The sequence below is a fragment of the Corvus brachyrhynchos genome, unplaced genomic scaffold (genome assembly GCF_000691975.1).
Source record: "Corvus brachyrhynchos isolate BGI_N302 unplaced genomic scaffold, ASM69197v1 scaffold14, whole genome shotgun sequence".
Taxonomy (NCBI): Eukaryota; Metazoa; Chordata; class Aves; order Passeriformes; family Corvidae; genus Corvus; species Corvus brachyrhynchos.
Window position 1 is genome coordinate 19337559 of NW_008239110.1, and position 11328 is coordinate 19348886.

The following is an 11328-nucleotide window of genomic DNA, read 5'->3' on the forward strand; positions in this document are numbered from 1 at the left end:
GGGGGGGTGTCTAATGATGCTAAAAGACAAATTAACATTACAGAATAAACAGGGAGCACACTGGTTCCTGAAGGAACACTGTGACAGAGAACCCCATCACTGAAGGGTTATAAAAAAGGTCATCAAGAAGTCAGTTACTTGTCTTGTAGGAACTTGTTTATGAAACAAGAGCTGTAAACCACAAGCTATGCAGAAGTCGAGAACCACATCTGAAGATGTGCTGCCCTTTTCCCCTCAAGAGCAGCAGAGCAGCAGGCCCTCAGCAGCAGAAAGCACATCATCTTCAGGCACACCGCAGTGCCCTGCTGCTGCCTTAAGGTCCCCAGCAGCAACTCCCACATTACAGTCAATTAAAGGCAGATTCTGCCTATTAGGTGATCGTAGGCCCCATCCAATTAAGTGTGACTAATGTCATCTAGGAACTATTTTATGGAAACCCTGGATCAACAGGTTATTTTTGAGAAGGAGATGAATAAGAAAAATCTCTGTAGACTGAAGTCCCTGGACTGACAAATACTCCAGCTGTATTAAGAGAAACTGATGCACAAAGCATGTCTCATGCTACTTTGGATAAAGGACTGCTCACATGCTGCGCACTAGAAGCAAACAGAAATGTGTGCTGACTCACATGACCTCTCTATACTCCACAAATTGGAACCTGATAAATTCCACTTATTTGTGTCAAACCTCAGCCACACTGCCACTGAAAATACCACCGTCTGATACTGCACTGACAGCACTGCAAATTATTTATTATTCCCCAGAATCTGTCATGAGCCCCAAGAGTGGTTTCTCCATCAACTCTGCCCATTTTCATTTGATAAACAGTGACATTTCCCCTGCTTTACAACTGTAGCTAAAAATAGCATCTTTCATTTCATAACTTCCTGAATTTTATCAGCAATGTGTTTTATGCAGCAAGCACCAGCACTGGGAACAAGCTGAGGGTATGAATAGCTGTGAAGAGCCAACATAGGACTAAAGTAAATTAGGCACTGAAACAATCATCTCCCTCTTCAGAAGGTGATGCTTTGAGCAGATTACAAAATACCACAAACTGCAAACCAACACACCCCCTTTAAAAAACACATATCCAGGAAAACAATTCAAAGTTTTGGTGGGATTTTTGTTCATTTTTTTTGTTCATTTTTTTTTCATATTTTATTGAATGAAACAAAACAAAACAAACACAAGAAATAAGGTCACTGTTCTTCATGTCTCATCTCTACAGCAGTCGTTTGGAGTCAACAGCTAGAAGTTCCTCCAAGTGCAAAGGCCAAGACAGACCACAGTGCCACAATACCAGAGATTCTAAGGGACAAGAATAATAAAATGCTGTTAGGCTACTTATATTTATGGCTTAATTTTGTGTTTGTTAAGCCCTTAGATTCTTTTCCAAACCATGTCAGGCCAGAAATTCACCCTTCACGAGCATTGCTGTCACCATCTCACAAGAAGGATGCACTTTGAACCTGGAATTCTCTCCCACTACCAAGCTTTCAACTCAGCTGTAGAAAAAAACCCCACATCCATCCCACACCTGAGATTCTGCCTCCCTCTCATCAAGCCTAGTAGAGCTGGCTTACAGTTAATTCAGATTACCACCTGTCTGTTACTACAGCATGTATGTGGTTTTGTGCTATCCACGGTGTAACACTCCCAGGGTAACCATGATCAAGATTAAAGTCCAGTTGCCCAGGGCTGAAAGCTCATGAGCAGCCACCCAGCAATTAGCACGCAAACCTTCTTCTGAGCCCCATTCTCCCCCGAGGGGCTGGCAGGAGGACACTGCAAAGGCGTGGCAGGCTGCTGCTGTGCCAGGGCGTCGGACTTGAAAGGAATGCTCCCCCTCTCCCCATTCCCGTGCTCCCGCAACTCACTGCAGCAGGCAGTTCACGCTCGGCGAGTGCCTCCAGTGGCGATAGACGGAGACCTGCAGGTGAGGGTGGTGCCTGTAATCCCGCAGGACGAGCCTGACGCTGCAATGAAAGCACGGCTTGAGCCTCAGCCCGCAGGCTGCTTGCAGCACCCCACAGCTCAGGGCAGGAATTTCTGTCCAAGAGCTGTCACAGCAGAGAGAGGGTGGGATGAAGGCCTGGATCAGGGGAACAAAGGACTGAAAATCAAGACTTTCTGATCACTTACTGCTTGTACTGACTGGAGAGCAGAATGAACTGGTTCTTTGAAAGCCGTCTGACATCAAAGCGACAACGAGCTTTAAACTCCTGGTAAATCTGTCTCTCAGTCAGCCCTGGCCAGCCTTGGACATGAACAATCAAGGCAGGGGGATGACGGCAGGGAACATCTTCCCCAGAAAAATTCTGGAAAATGGACAACATTGAGACCTATCTGAATTTGGAAGTACTACAGAGGCACTACTAATATAATCAGAAAATATGCAAAACATGACAAATAAATGACAGGTTGTATAATACAGCTGTTGGTGTAATTTTTTCTTTTTTTGCCCCAAGATTCATCTAAATATGGTCATAAAAGCAAACTGTCATGACTACCATGGAGAAACTACCTGAGAAACAGCAATGTAAACTGACTAATGCCATCTTACAGAATAAAAGTATGAATGCATTTCACAAAGCAGAAATTCAACTCACTGGACATTTTAAAAGGTTCACTGTGTCACTTGTATGATGACAATTTCTGCCAAGGTGGGCCCAGCACCGGTGGATTCCTCTCCTCTAATGAAGCCATCAAGTAGGCTACTGACCTATGCACCCCACAAACAGGTCACAGACCTGCAATTCATACGCACAATGCTTGAAACACCACCTCGGATGAAATTCACTTTGTTCACATGCTCGGCTAACACGGTGAGATACTGCGAGAAAGAAGGATCAGCCTCCACTGCATCACTAAATCAGAAAACAAAAGAGAACAAAGTTTTGTTTCTCCAGTGCTGCACTGCTCCACAGTGTCAAGCTCTTCAACTAGTGACAGAATAGGTATTTCAGATCTTAGTATCTTCCTACAGAAGTCAAAAAGCTGCAAGGAAAGGGAACTTAACTGAAGGCACCGATTCACAGAGATTTCAAAAATGGAAACTAATGGAAAATTATTTGACCCTTACCCAAGTGAACTGAACTTGAGAGAGCTTGTTCAAGAATAAAGAAGTCACAACGTCATTTCCCAACCTCTGAGCCATCACATGGCCCCTGATTTCATTTTTAAAATGTCAGCTTTGACATAAAACTACTACTTTCAGATTTATAAAATAAAAATCTAATTAGAACATGACATTTCCAATAACACTTTCTTTTGTCCAAAAGGAAGGCCAGCCTGCGATACAAAAAGTCAGCCAGAGCAAAAGGAAGACTGTTTTTCCATGGGACCCATCCACGTAATGCAATTTTCAGTCAACACTTAAATACTCACTCTGTGGATCTGCACAGTAGCAAATGAGCTGACATCAGAAGAACTAGAAAAAGGAAAAATGAGATGGCATTAGAACACAGCTAGAGAAACAGAGCTAAATACATAGAAAGCAAAAATGCACTGAAGTGCAGTTAAGTTACTAAGAGCAACAGACTGTATATAAACAAGTATTTCTTAACATCAAATAGATGTACAGAGAAGGAAAGGATTGCCAAATCCCAACACAAACTCTGAAGGAGTTTTTAAGAAGCATTTTACCTGAACCACAGAGAAATGCATCATAGCCTGCCTCATGAGGGGATTTCTTCTCAGCTGTAAGTGTTCAACAGAATCAAGAAGTAAACACATTTAGCATGCTGTGAAAACTGCTGCACTGCAGAATCCTAATTCATAAGATCCACTATTCTGGAGGTTCTTTCCCCCCCCCCAGCTCTGTTTCCTTCCTCACCCTGAAAACTTTAGACTCAGTAAAAAGTCTGTGCTTCTAGCATGCATTTTAAAACAACACCAAAAAAAAAAAAAAAGGCAGCAGTTACATGAATGTCCGAAAAGCTTAGCACATTAAAAAATTGCAACTTTTATGAAAGTCTAAACCAGACTGTGTCATCTGTGTCATTAATGGTATGGGAACCATTTCAAAACACAGGAGGCCCTGTGGTGCAGGACACAATGCTGCCAGGAGAAGCCAGAAAACATCTGCCTCATAGCCAGTATCACACCATGTCCTGGACACAACCTCCCGCACAGGCTTCACTAACCCTGCACACCAGCCATCGAGCTCCTGCTACTTTGCCATTAGCTCCTTCTACTTTCCCTTCTAAGACAGCTGTTTCCCACCTCCCCTTGCCCCTTCCAAGGGTTGCTGACTCTTCACAGCCACATCACGTTCAGTTCAGCCCAACATAGTGTAAATGCTGTCTGTGCCAGCAGCATGATGCAAACCTGCCCTGTGCTACCCTCAGCAGCTACCAGGGACATGCAGAACACACGTCTCAGGAGCCCAGGCTTTGGGTCTGGACTAAAACGTGTATCAGCAGCTCTGGGCAAATTCAGCAGACCCACTGCTATTCAGCCATGCTTTGTATGTGGACATCCACAGAGTCAAACAAACCTCCTTTGATCTATCTGACCTTGAAGATGTGCTTAAGAACATACCGTATCTTGAGCAGCCACTTGCAAGAGCTATCACAGGGCACGGTGGACCTTTGGGATTTAGGTTGCTGCTGACGACAAGTGGACATGTAAGATTTTGGTCTTTCCTCAGTATGTCAGAGAAAAGTTACTGTTCTCTAGTGACCTGTAGGTTCATTTCAGAAAAAGCTACTGGAGACTTTAAAAGGAACTTCGGTAGGCCTCTGTGAAAAGGCCAAAATACTTACTTGTGTAGTATCTACCAGTCTTCTTCCTGAAAACTAACTCCTAAATACTTCCATTGTCTCTTGCCTCACTCAAAACTTGTAAGCAGCAAATCTGGTCTAATTGCATACAAAAACCAATGTAAGCAGAACTAAAACTGCAGGGAAAGGGATTGACTAGATGGTTCTATTTGAATGGGGAACTCTGGAGGATAAACAGATACTCCTGGAATGACTGAAATAAAAGAAAGAACAAACAACAAGAATATGCAGTCTGAAATTGCTAATAAACAAACAAACAAAACCTCAGAATCCCAGTACTGTTTAAAAAAAATATATTAATTTTGTGTAGGAACCCAGAGTGCCAAGAATATTTCTCTGCCTGTTTAAGGGTTTTTACCCCCCTGAGCAACACTGTTTTAACCTCCAACCTTGGAAAAAATTACCAACGATCAGACAAGAACTAGAAAATACAGTGGTGTGAATTAGGTGATAGACTACTATGTAAGATTGTCACAGGGTGAAAAATTTAGAGGTTTTGGGCTTCTCTTTGTAGTAAATAGGTAAGAGTAAAAATATCAAAATGGAGAATTGTTGTTGTTCTCTAAACCTTCTTCTCCTTCTTCTACTACTCCATGTTATGCAGTAAAAGTAGTTTGGAATGATTGGATAGAGAATTCCACAGTTCCTGCCCATGTTACTGAATAATTGGTAGGAAAGTGAAAATAATGTACGTTTCTAGTAACCATTGGTTAAATTATCTTTAAAAGGCTGTGTAAATCTTGATAATTAGACTTCTCTCCTGCTTTCTGTGCTCTATGTTATGCCTGGGTCATGCTAGTGACTCTGTTCCTCTGATAAGACTTAATAAACAACTATCTGGCAGCATTGAAACTCCAGGAAAAGTCTCAGTTTATCTTTGAAACTCCTTGCAAGAACTTTTAGAAAATTGTCTCCCATCAGGAGGGATTTGATTTATGGCATGGTTCAGTGGCAATTTTGCATCTCCTTCTTGGGAGTAGGAAGTAATGGGAAACAGGCAAAATTTTCCTTTCCTTAGCAAAATTGACATGGAAAAAATTAATTCACGGAAGAAGTGTGAAATAAGTCTCCCACCACATCATGACTAAGCTCACAAGATACAATATCTACTCGTGCTCCATTTGAACATCGTATTTAGTTACTGCTTTGGGCTCAGTGCAGCTGTCTCTTAGGACAGGCATTTGAAATTAGGATGTATTTTCACCAAGAACTGAATCTTACTCATTTCAGAACATAACATAAGCAACATAATTCTCAAGCTGTGTGTACGGCTGTCTGCAAACCGTATCTGTGACCAAGGAAATAACAGTGATTCAATATGAGAAGTGACTCAGAACAAATAATTTACTACACAATTACTTTATAAGAAAGATGTGCAAATCCTTTGCTCTTAAATTTAGAAAGACAATAGTCCCATTGAAAAACATTTGAGAGGAAGGAAATGGCTGACTACGAAATATCTTTCCAAAGAAGACACAGGGATTGCTGAAACTCTATTGCCCACCACTTACCTGCACAGAACTGCATACACCTCCAAAAGACTAGATACTCGAGGAAACAGACATTTCTATAAAAGAAGACTGTATGAGAAAACTGACCAAGACAGACCTTATGGTGAGTTCAATTACTTGCACTGCCAATTTGTTAAATAAAACCTAAAATTAGAACATCCCAAGGCAACACTGAGAACTGGTTGCAGTTCTGTAACCACAGAGCACTGAGGAAAAATATCCCCTCTCTTGGGCGAAACACATTTGAACTTCAAACAAAAAGACCTGTGCATCTCACCTTCTGCACAGATTTTGTTACAGTCTTGGTGTCTATGATGACAGGAAACAGATTGTGAATGTTCCTTTTAAACTCCTCATAGCTTTCTGTAAGCAAAGCACATGTGGAAAAAGGGATCATGAAACTGGGGAAAAGCCAATGGTATTGCAAAGTAATCGGAAGGAGAAGTGACAGCAGGCAACGATGCACTCTCCAGCATTTGGAGCTCAGAAGAGGCAACCAGCCCTGCTGCTTGCTAAGCCCTGCAGGTGTCTGTAGTGACAAGTGGCCACGGCACCTCCTGTTCCACCCCCAGTGCAAAGGCAGCAGCCCGGGACAGCAGCTATGCACAGCAGTACCTGGCAGGGGTCTGTAGAACTTGTCGTGAAGATGCATAAGGTCCATAAACATGTTGTGTCCCACCAGGGGCTACAGGAGGAATGTAAACGTAACAGCCATTGGAGTACATTTCTGAAGAGAACTCAGAGATAAACAAGACAGGCACACTCAACAGGAGTAACCCTTTCCTCCAGCAGACAGCATCCACACACACTCGCACAGGAGTCATTCAGGCTGCAAGGCTCACAGGACTACTGCCTGCAGGAAATCAACTTGTGGACTCTCTGAGAGGGTATTGTCTCAGCAGCATTCTATTTTCAGTAGACCTAAGGAGCCAGGTGGATTCTCAGTTCAGCTGAACAATGTTCCAGCGTTCAGATTTATATGCTCACTCACAGGGGCAGGGACAGTCTTTGCTGCACATCACCCACAGTCTTCTAAAGCTGAAATGCATTTGATAGGCTGCATACAGAACATAAGAATTTCCACACAAAGTCAGACCAATGGTCCACATGGTCCAATACCTGGTCTGTCTCATGCTGAAAAAGCTCAGCTTGCCCAAAAGGCAAGAATCTGCTCAGCTTTCTTAGATGGTGACTCAAACCATAACACCAGGATTTTTAATATTGCACTTAACACAGCTAATTAAAAAGAGCTGAAAAATGAGAGTAGGGTTAAGGCATTTTACCTTATTGGCTTTAACCAGTATCTGGAAGAGGTTGGTGAAGCCCCGGGCAGACAGGAGAATGAGCTTTTTCTGACAGTGGTCATAAGAAGAGTTCTCCAGAAGCTGACGATGCTCTGGACTCACTTTTTTTACCATTACCTAAAAAGAACAGTCACTGAGTATCTCAGCCTCCCACGTTAGTTCATTACTTACTGGACTTCAGTAATGCTGAGGTCAAGTTCAGCTTCAAGGCACTGGAGGACAGAAAAACTGCATCCCCTAGGACCTTGGGACTGTCTCACTTCTATATGGAGATCAATGCTCCAGTAACTAAACAGGCCTCCTCAAAGTGAGTCTTATTAGTGCTTCTCTACTTAAGAGGATGATTCCTACCAAAGGGTTTTTCTGAGCACAAATGAACCTAATTTCATTTAACTTGATACCAATATGGCAAGTTCATGCTACCAAAAACCCAGAAACAAACAGCAATCATACAAGCTGAGTCCCCAAAGGCAATGCTTCAGATGAGAAGGCTGGGTAAATCTGACATTCTGGGGACATTGGTTATCAGACCAAAGCAGGACTAATCCAAAAAAAAAAAAGATTTCTGTAAGCTAATTCTAAGCAACTAACTGACATTGTACTCATAACCACGGTTTGAGAAGTCCACAGCCATAGTTTTAATACATAAAATATTGCACCAAATGTAAAATACCAGTAGTTAATAGCAAAACAGCAAATCACAGTGTAAAAATCTTCAAAGCAACTTCATGGCAGAAGTAAACAAAGGAAAACCACAAAAAAGGCTAAAACTGTACATTCTTGTGGAGGTATTGAAAGAGGGACCTAATTTTAAGTCTGAAGACACAGAGAGGGTGCCTCCAAAAGTGCTCCAAGCATTTCCATTTAAAGGGATTTAGTGACTACAGGACAAACAGAAACCAGAGTTGCTCGGTTTTCTGTATCCCTTTTCCTAGGATCCCAAAATCAACATTTCCTTCGTCATTGTCTTCTCCTCCTTGACCCTATCATTAAAAGTACAAGCAACATTTCAGACTCCCTGCAAGAATGCCAGTCCTATCTGTCCAGAGAGAAATCCTCTTTTTTAAAGGTCCGTATTTCCATCTCACCTTCTTGTCTCCAAGAGGCTCTGTCCAAACATTTTCGAGAGCCTGCCTCAGAACCAGCTGAACTTCAAGCACATGATCGCCTATGACACACACACAAAAAAAAAAGGCAGTAAAAGCAGTAAAAGCTTCAGAGGTACAGGCAAGGAAAAGTGTATTAAGGAAAACACATCATTCTTCTAGACAGATGGACTGACCACATGTTTCTCCCCCAGTGTATAGAAAAATATTTCTCAGCATATGACCCTGGGATATTACCATACACCATGACAGAAAGAAAACAAAACTAACAAAAAACAACATAGACACACACACAAAAAAACAAACCAAACAAAAAAAAAACACCCAGAGAAAAAAAAAAAAACACAAAAAAGAACCCCAAAAATTACAGTGAAAGTTTCAGGCAAATGAGCTTTTGTAAGTACATGGGGGAAAAGACCAGCTGAAGAGAAGAGGGAGGAAGGCTCCTACTCTGAAAAAGACACTGTCTGGTTTTGGACAGTTTCAGAGAAACAAACCGAGAAGCCAAGCACACAAGGGATACCAATGCATTCTCCCTCACAGCTGATAAGGAACTAACCCAGTCCTTTTCTGAATAGCATTAAAAGAGACACCTGAATCAGTCTTCTTGCTTACTTAAATAAATGTCTTTCTTATCACAGGTGCTCACCATTGCCAGACTCTATTAAAATATCAGTATCATATCTAGCTGACAAAGCAGATAAAAAGCACAGCACAGTCTCCACCCCTCCTATTGCATACTCTGCAAATAAACATAACAGACAAAGCCTTGAATACTCTGCTCTTCCTAACCTTTTCTATATTTTATTCCCTGACCTAGAAGATTAAGTTTTGGGTTGTATGAGTAAACCCACAAATTATTCCTTGCAAAAATTCCCTGTCCTTCAAGTCAGCACAGAAGTTCCTCAGCTCTGCTATAGTGCTCCCAAAACCTAACACAGGGGGTAAGGGGCCTGTTTATCCCCACTGGCATATATGTGTCTCTGTGGGGTTCCCTGTTGCTCCACGTGACAGGCACTAAACTCTGAAAGGAGGGAAAGAAAGTAAACAAAAAACCAGATCACCCAGGATTTAAAACGCATAAAAGATTATTCTGATTCAGAGCAACTACTCTAGCAAATTCCCCAGTTGCTGCTCAGAAGCACAAAATGTAAGTCAATGCTCCAAGCATCGAGACATCCACTTAGGCTTCAGAAAGACCCACCACCCCAACAGAACAGAAAAGCAGAGCCCAGAGATGAACTCCTGACAGGAGCTGAAGTGTAAACTGGGGTAAAGAGTTGTAAAGGCAGGATGGGCACTGGTGCTTTCCCTCTCAACAGAGCAATTTAACAGAAGAAAGGACAGTAGCAGCCCCAGAGATTCACGAGAAGTGATGAAGCCACTCAGAGCCCACAGGTGCCTAAGGGAGGCACTGTTTCATACCATTCAGATCCTGCAGAATCATAGTATCCTCTTCTTTTGCTACAGCTATCCAAGAGGTCACTTCGTCAATAGCTTTCTTCAGGACATCCCTGTCTGCATTGCTAGTGCTGGATGAGAGGAAAGAGGCAGTGTGAGAAATGCTCTTTACAGGTGAAGCCTGTACAGCCTTGTTGCAGGAATTCAAAAGCTTCACTTCCCAGCATGCACCCAATTCTCCACATTGTATCCTGTGACATTGACCTTCCTTCAGAGAGCACGGCATGCTGGAACAGCTGGCAGTGAGGCATTCAGACCAACATGTTTCAACATTTCTACAAAATGTGATCTGAGTGAAGTTGAGCCATGAACATAGTCAGTACTGAGTGAGGAGACACTTCTCTGAAAAGTGCTCACCTGCAGACTTTCCAGGTACCTGCTAAGAGGCGCTGCCTAAGGATCTTCTCCTGTACCTCATTCATGTATGGGATTCCATCTTTGAGGAACTGAGGGGAGAGAAAATGATAGGTTGGTTACATTCCCCTGGATTTTCTCACAGCACATTAGAGAATTAGCAGGTTAGTCAGGACAACCAAATTGTAGGCAATCCAACAGGTATGGAGGAAAGGAAAGGATATTTGTCAACTATAATCAATTTTTTTGCTCTGCTTTTACCTTTCCTTTCATAAGATAATTCAAACTGTCAAGATATCAGATGCTTCCTGCCCAAAATTGCAAAACAGTACTCTTATGTGATGACAGAATCTGAATTTAATGGGAAATGTGGCAATACAAAGGATGTAGGTAAACTGATACTTCTGTACCTTCATAGAATGTAAAGACACCCACCAGGGTCTGTTTAGTAAATCCTTGGCTCACAACAGATAGGTTTTTGGGGTTTTTTTGAGGCAGGAGAATCTGTCTGAGGCTGCCAAGGATGTGGTTATTGCCTTTACATTAGTTCAGAAAAAACAGCACTCACTACCCCTCTGTCGATAATGAACTGCATGATGCATTCATAGTTTAGGAAGATGCTATTTACTCCAGAAACCTAACATTTAGGGATATTAATCCTGATTTCTTCTGCAGTTGCACAGATTTCTTCTGTTCTGCAATTCTGGCAGAGAGATTACATACCTTGTTGTAGTCAAAGCCATAATGAGACAGGAACTGAATACTAGATGCAGAGAGGGTGAATTCGACATCCCTTATTCCCAGT

At 42.2% G+C, this 11328-nt stretch overlaps 1 protein-coding gene across 4 annotated transcripts in view; it reads right to left on the reverse strand.

Annotated features, from left to right (window-relative positions):
- Positions 1–1103: 1103 nt before the first annotated feature.
- Positions 1104–11328, reverse strand: part of PNLDC1 (PARN like, ribonuclease domain containing 1) — a 12283-nt gene continuing 2058 nt past the window's right edge. The window contains exons 5-19 of one of the 4 annotated variants that reach the window (XR_001863750.1): positions 11247–11316; positions 10527–10615; positions 10134–10240; positions 8691–8770; positions 7582–7719; positions 6914–6983; positions 6576–6661; positions 6299–6354; positions 4546–4613; positions 3649–3702; positions 3391–3433; positions 2788–2870; positions 2146–2321; positions 1881–1979; positions 1104–1311 (exon numbers count right to left, since the gene is read on the reverse strand). Coding sequence is in view for 2 of the 4 variants with exons in the window: in XM_017739531.1 (XP_017595020.1) it covers positions 1245–1311; positions 1881–1979; positions 2146–2321; positions 2771–2870; positions 3391–3433; positions 3649–3702; positions 4546–4613; positions 6299–6354; positions 6576–6661; positions 6914–6983; positions 7582–7719; positions 8691–8770; positions 10134–10240; positions 10527–10615; positions 11247–11316 (1303 nt within the window). In the remaining 2 variants the exon portion in view is untranslated. Of the gene's footprint in view, positions 1312–1880; positions 1980–2145; positions 2322–2612; positions 2871–3390; positions 3434–3648; positions 3703–4545; positions 4614–6298; positions 6355–6575; positions 6662–6913; positions 6984–7581; positions 7720–8690; positions 8771–10133; positions 10241–10526; positions 10616–11246; positions 11317–11328 lie in introns of those variants that run through there. The other 3 variants (XM_017739532.1, XM_017739531.1, XR_001863751.1) reach the window with 3 other exon arrangements.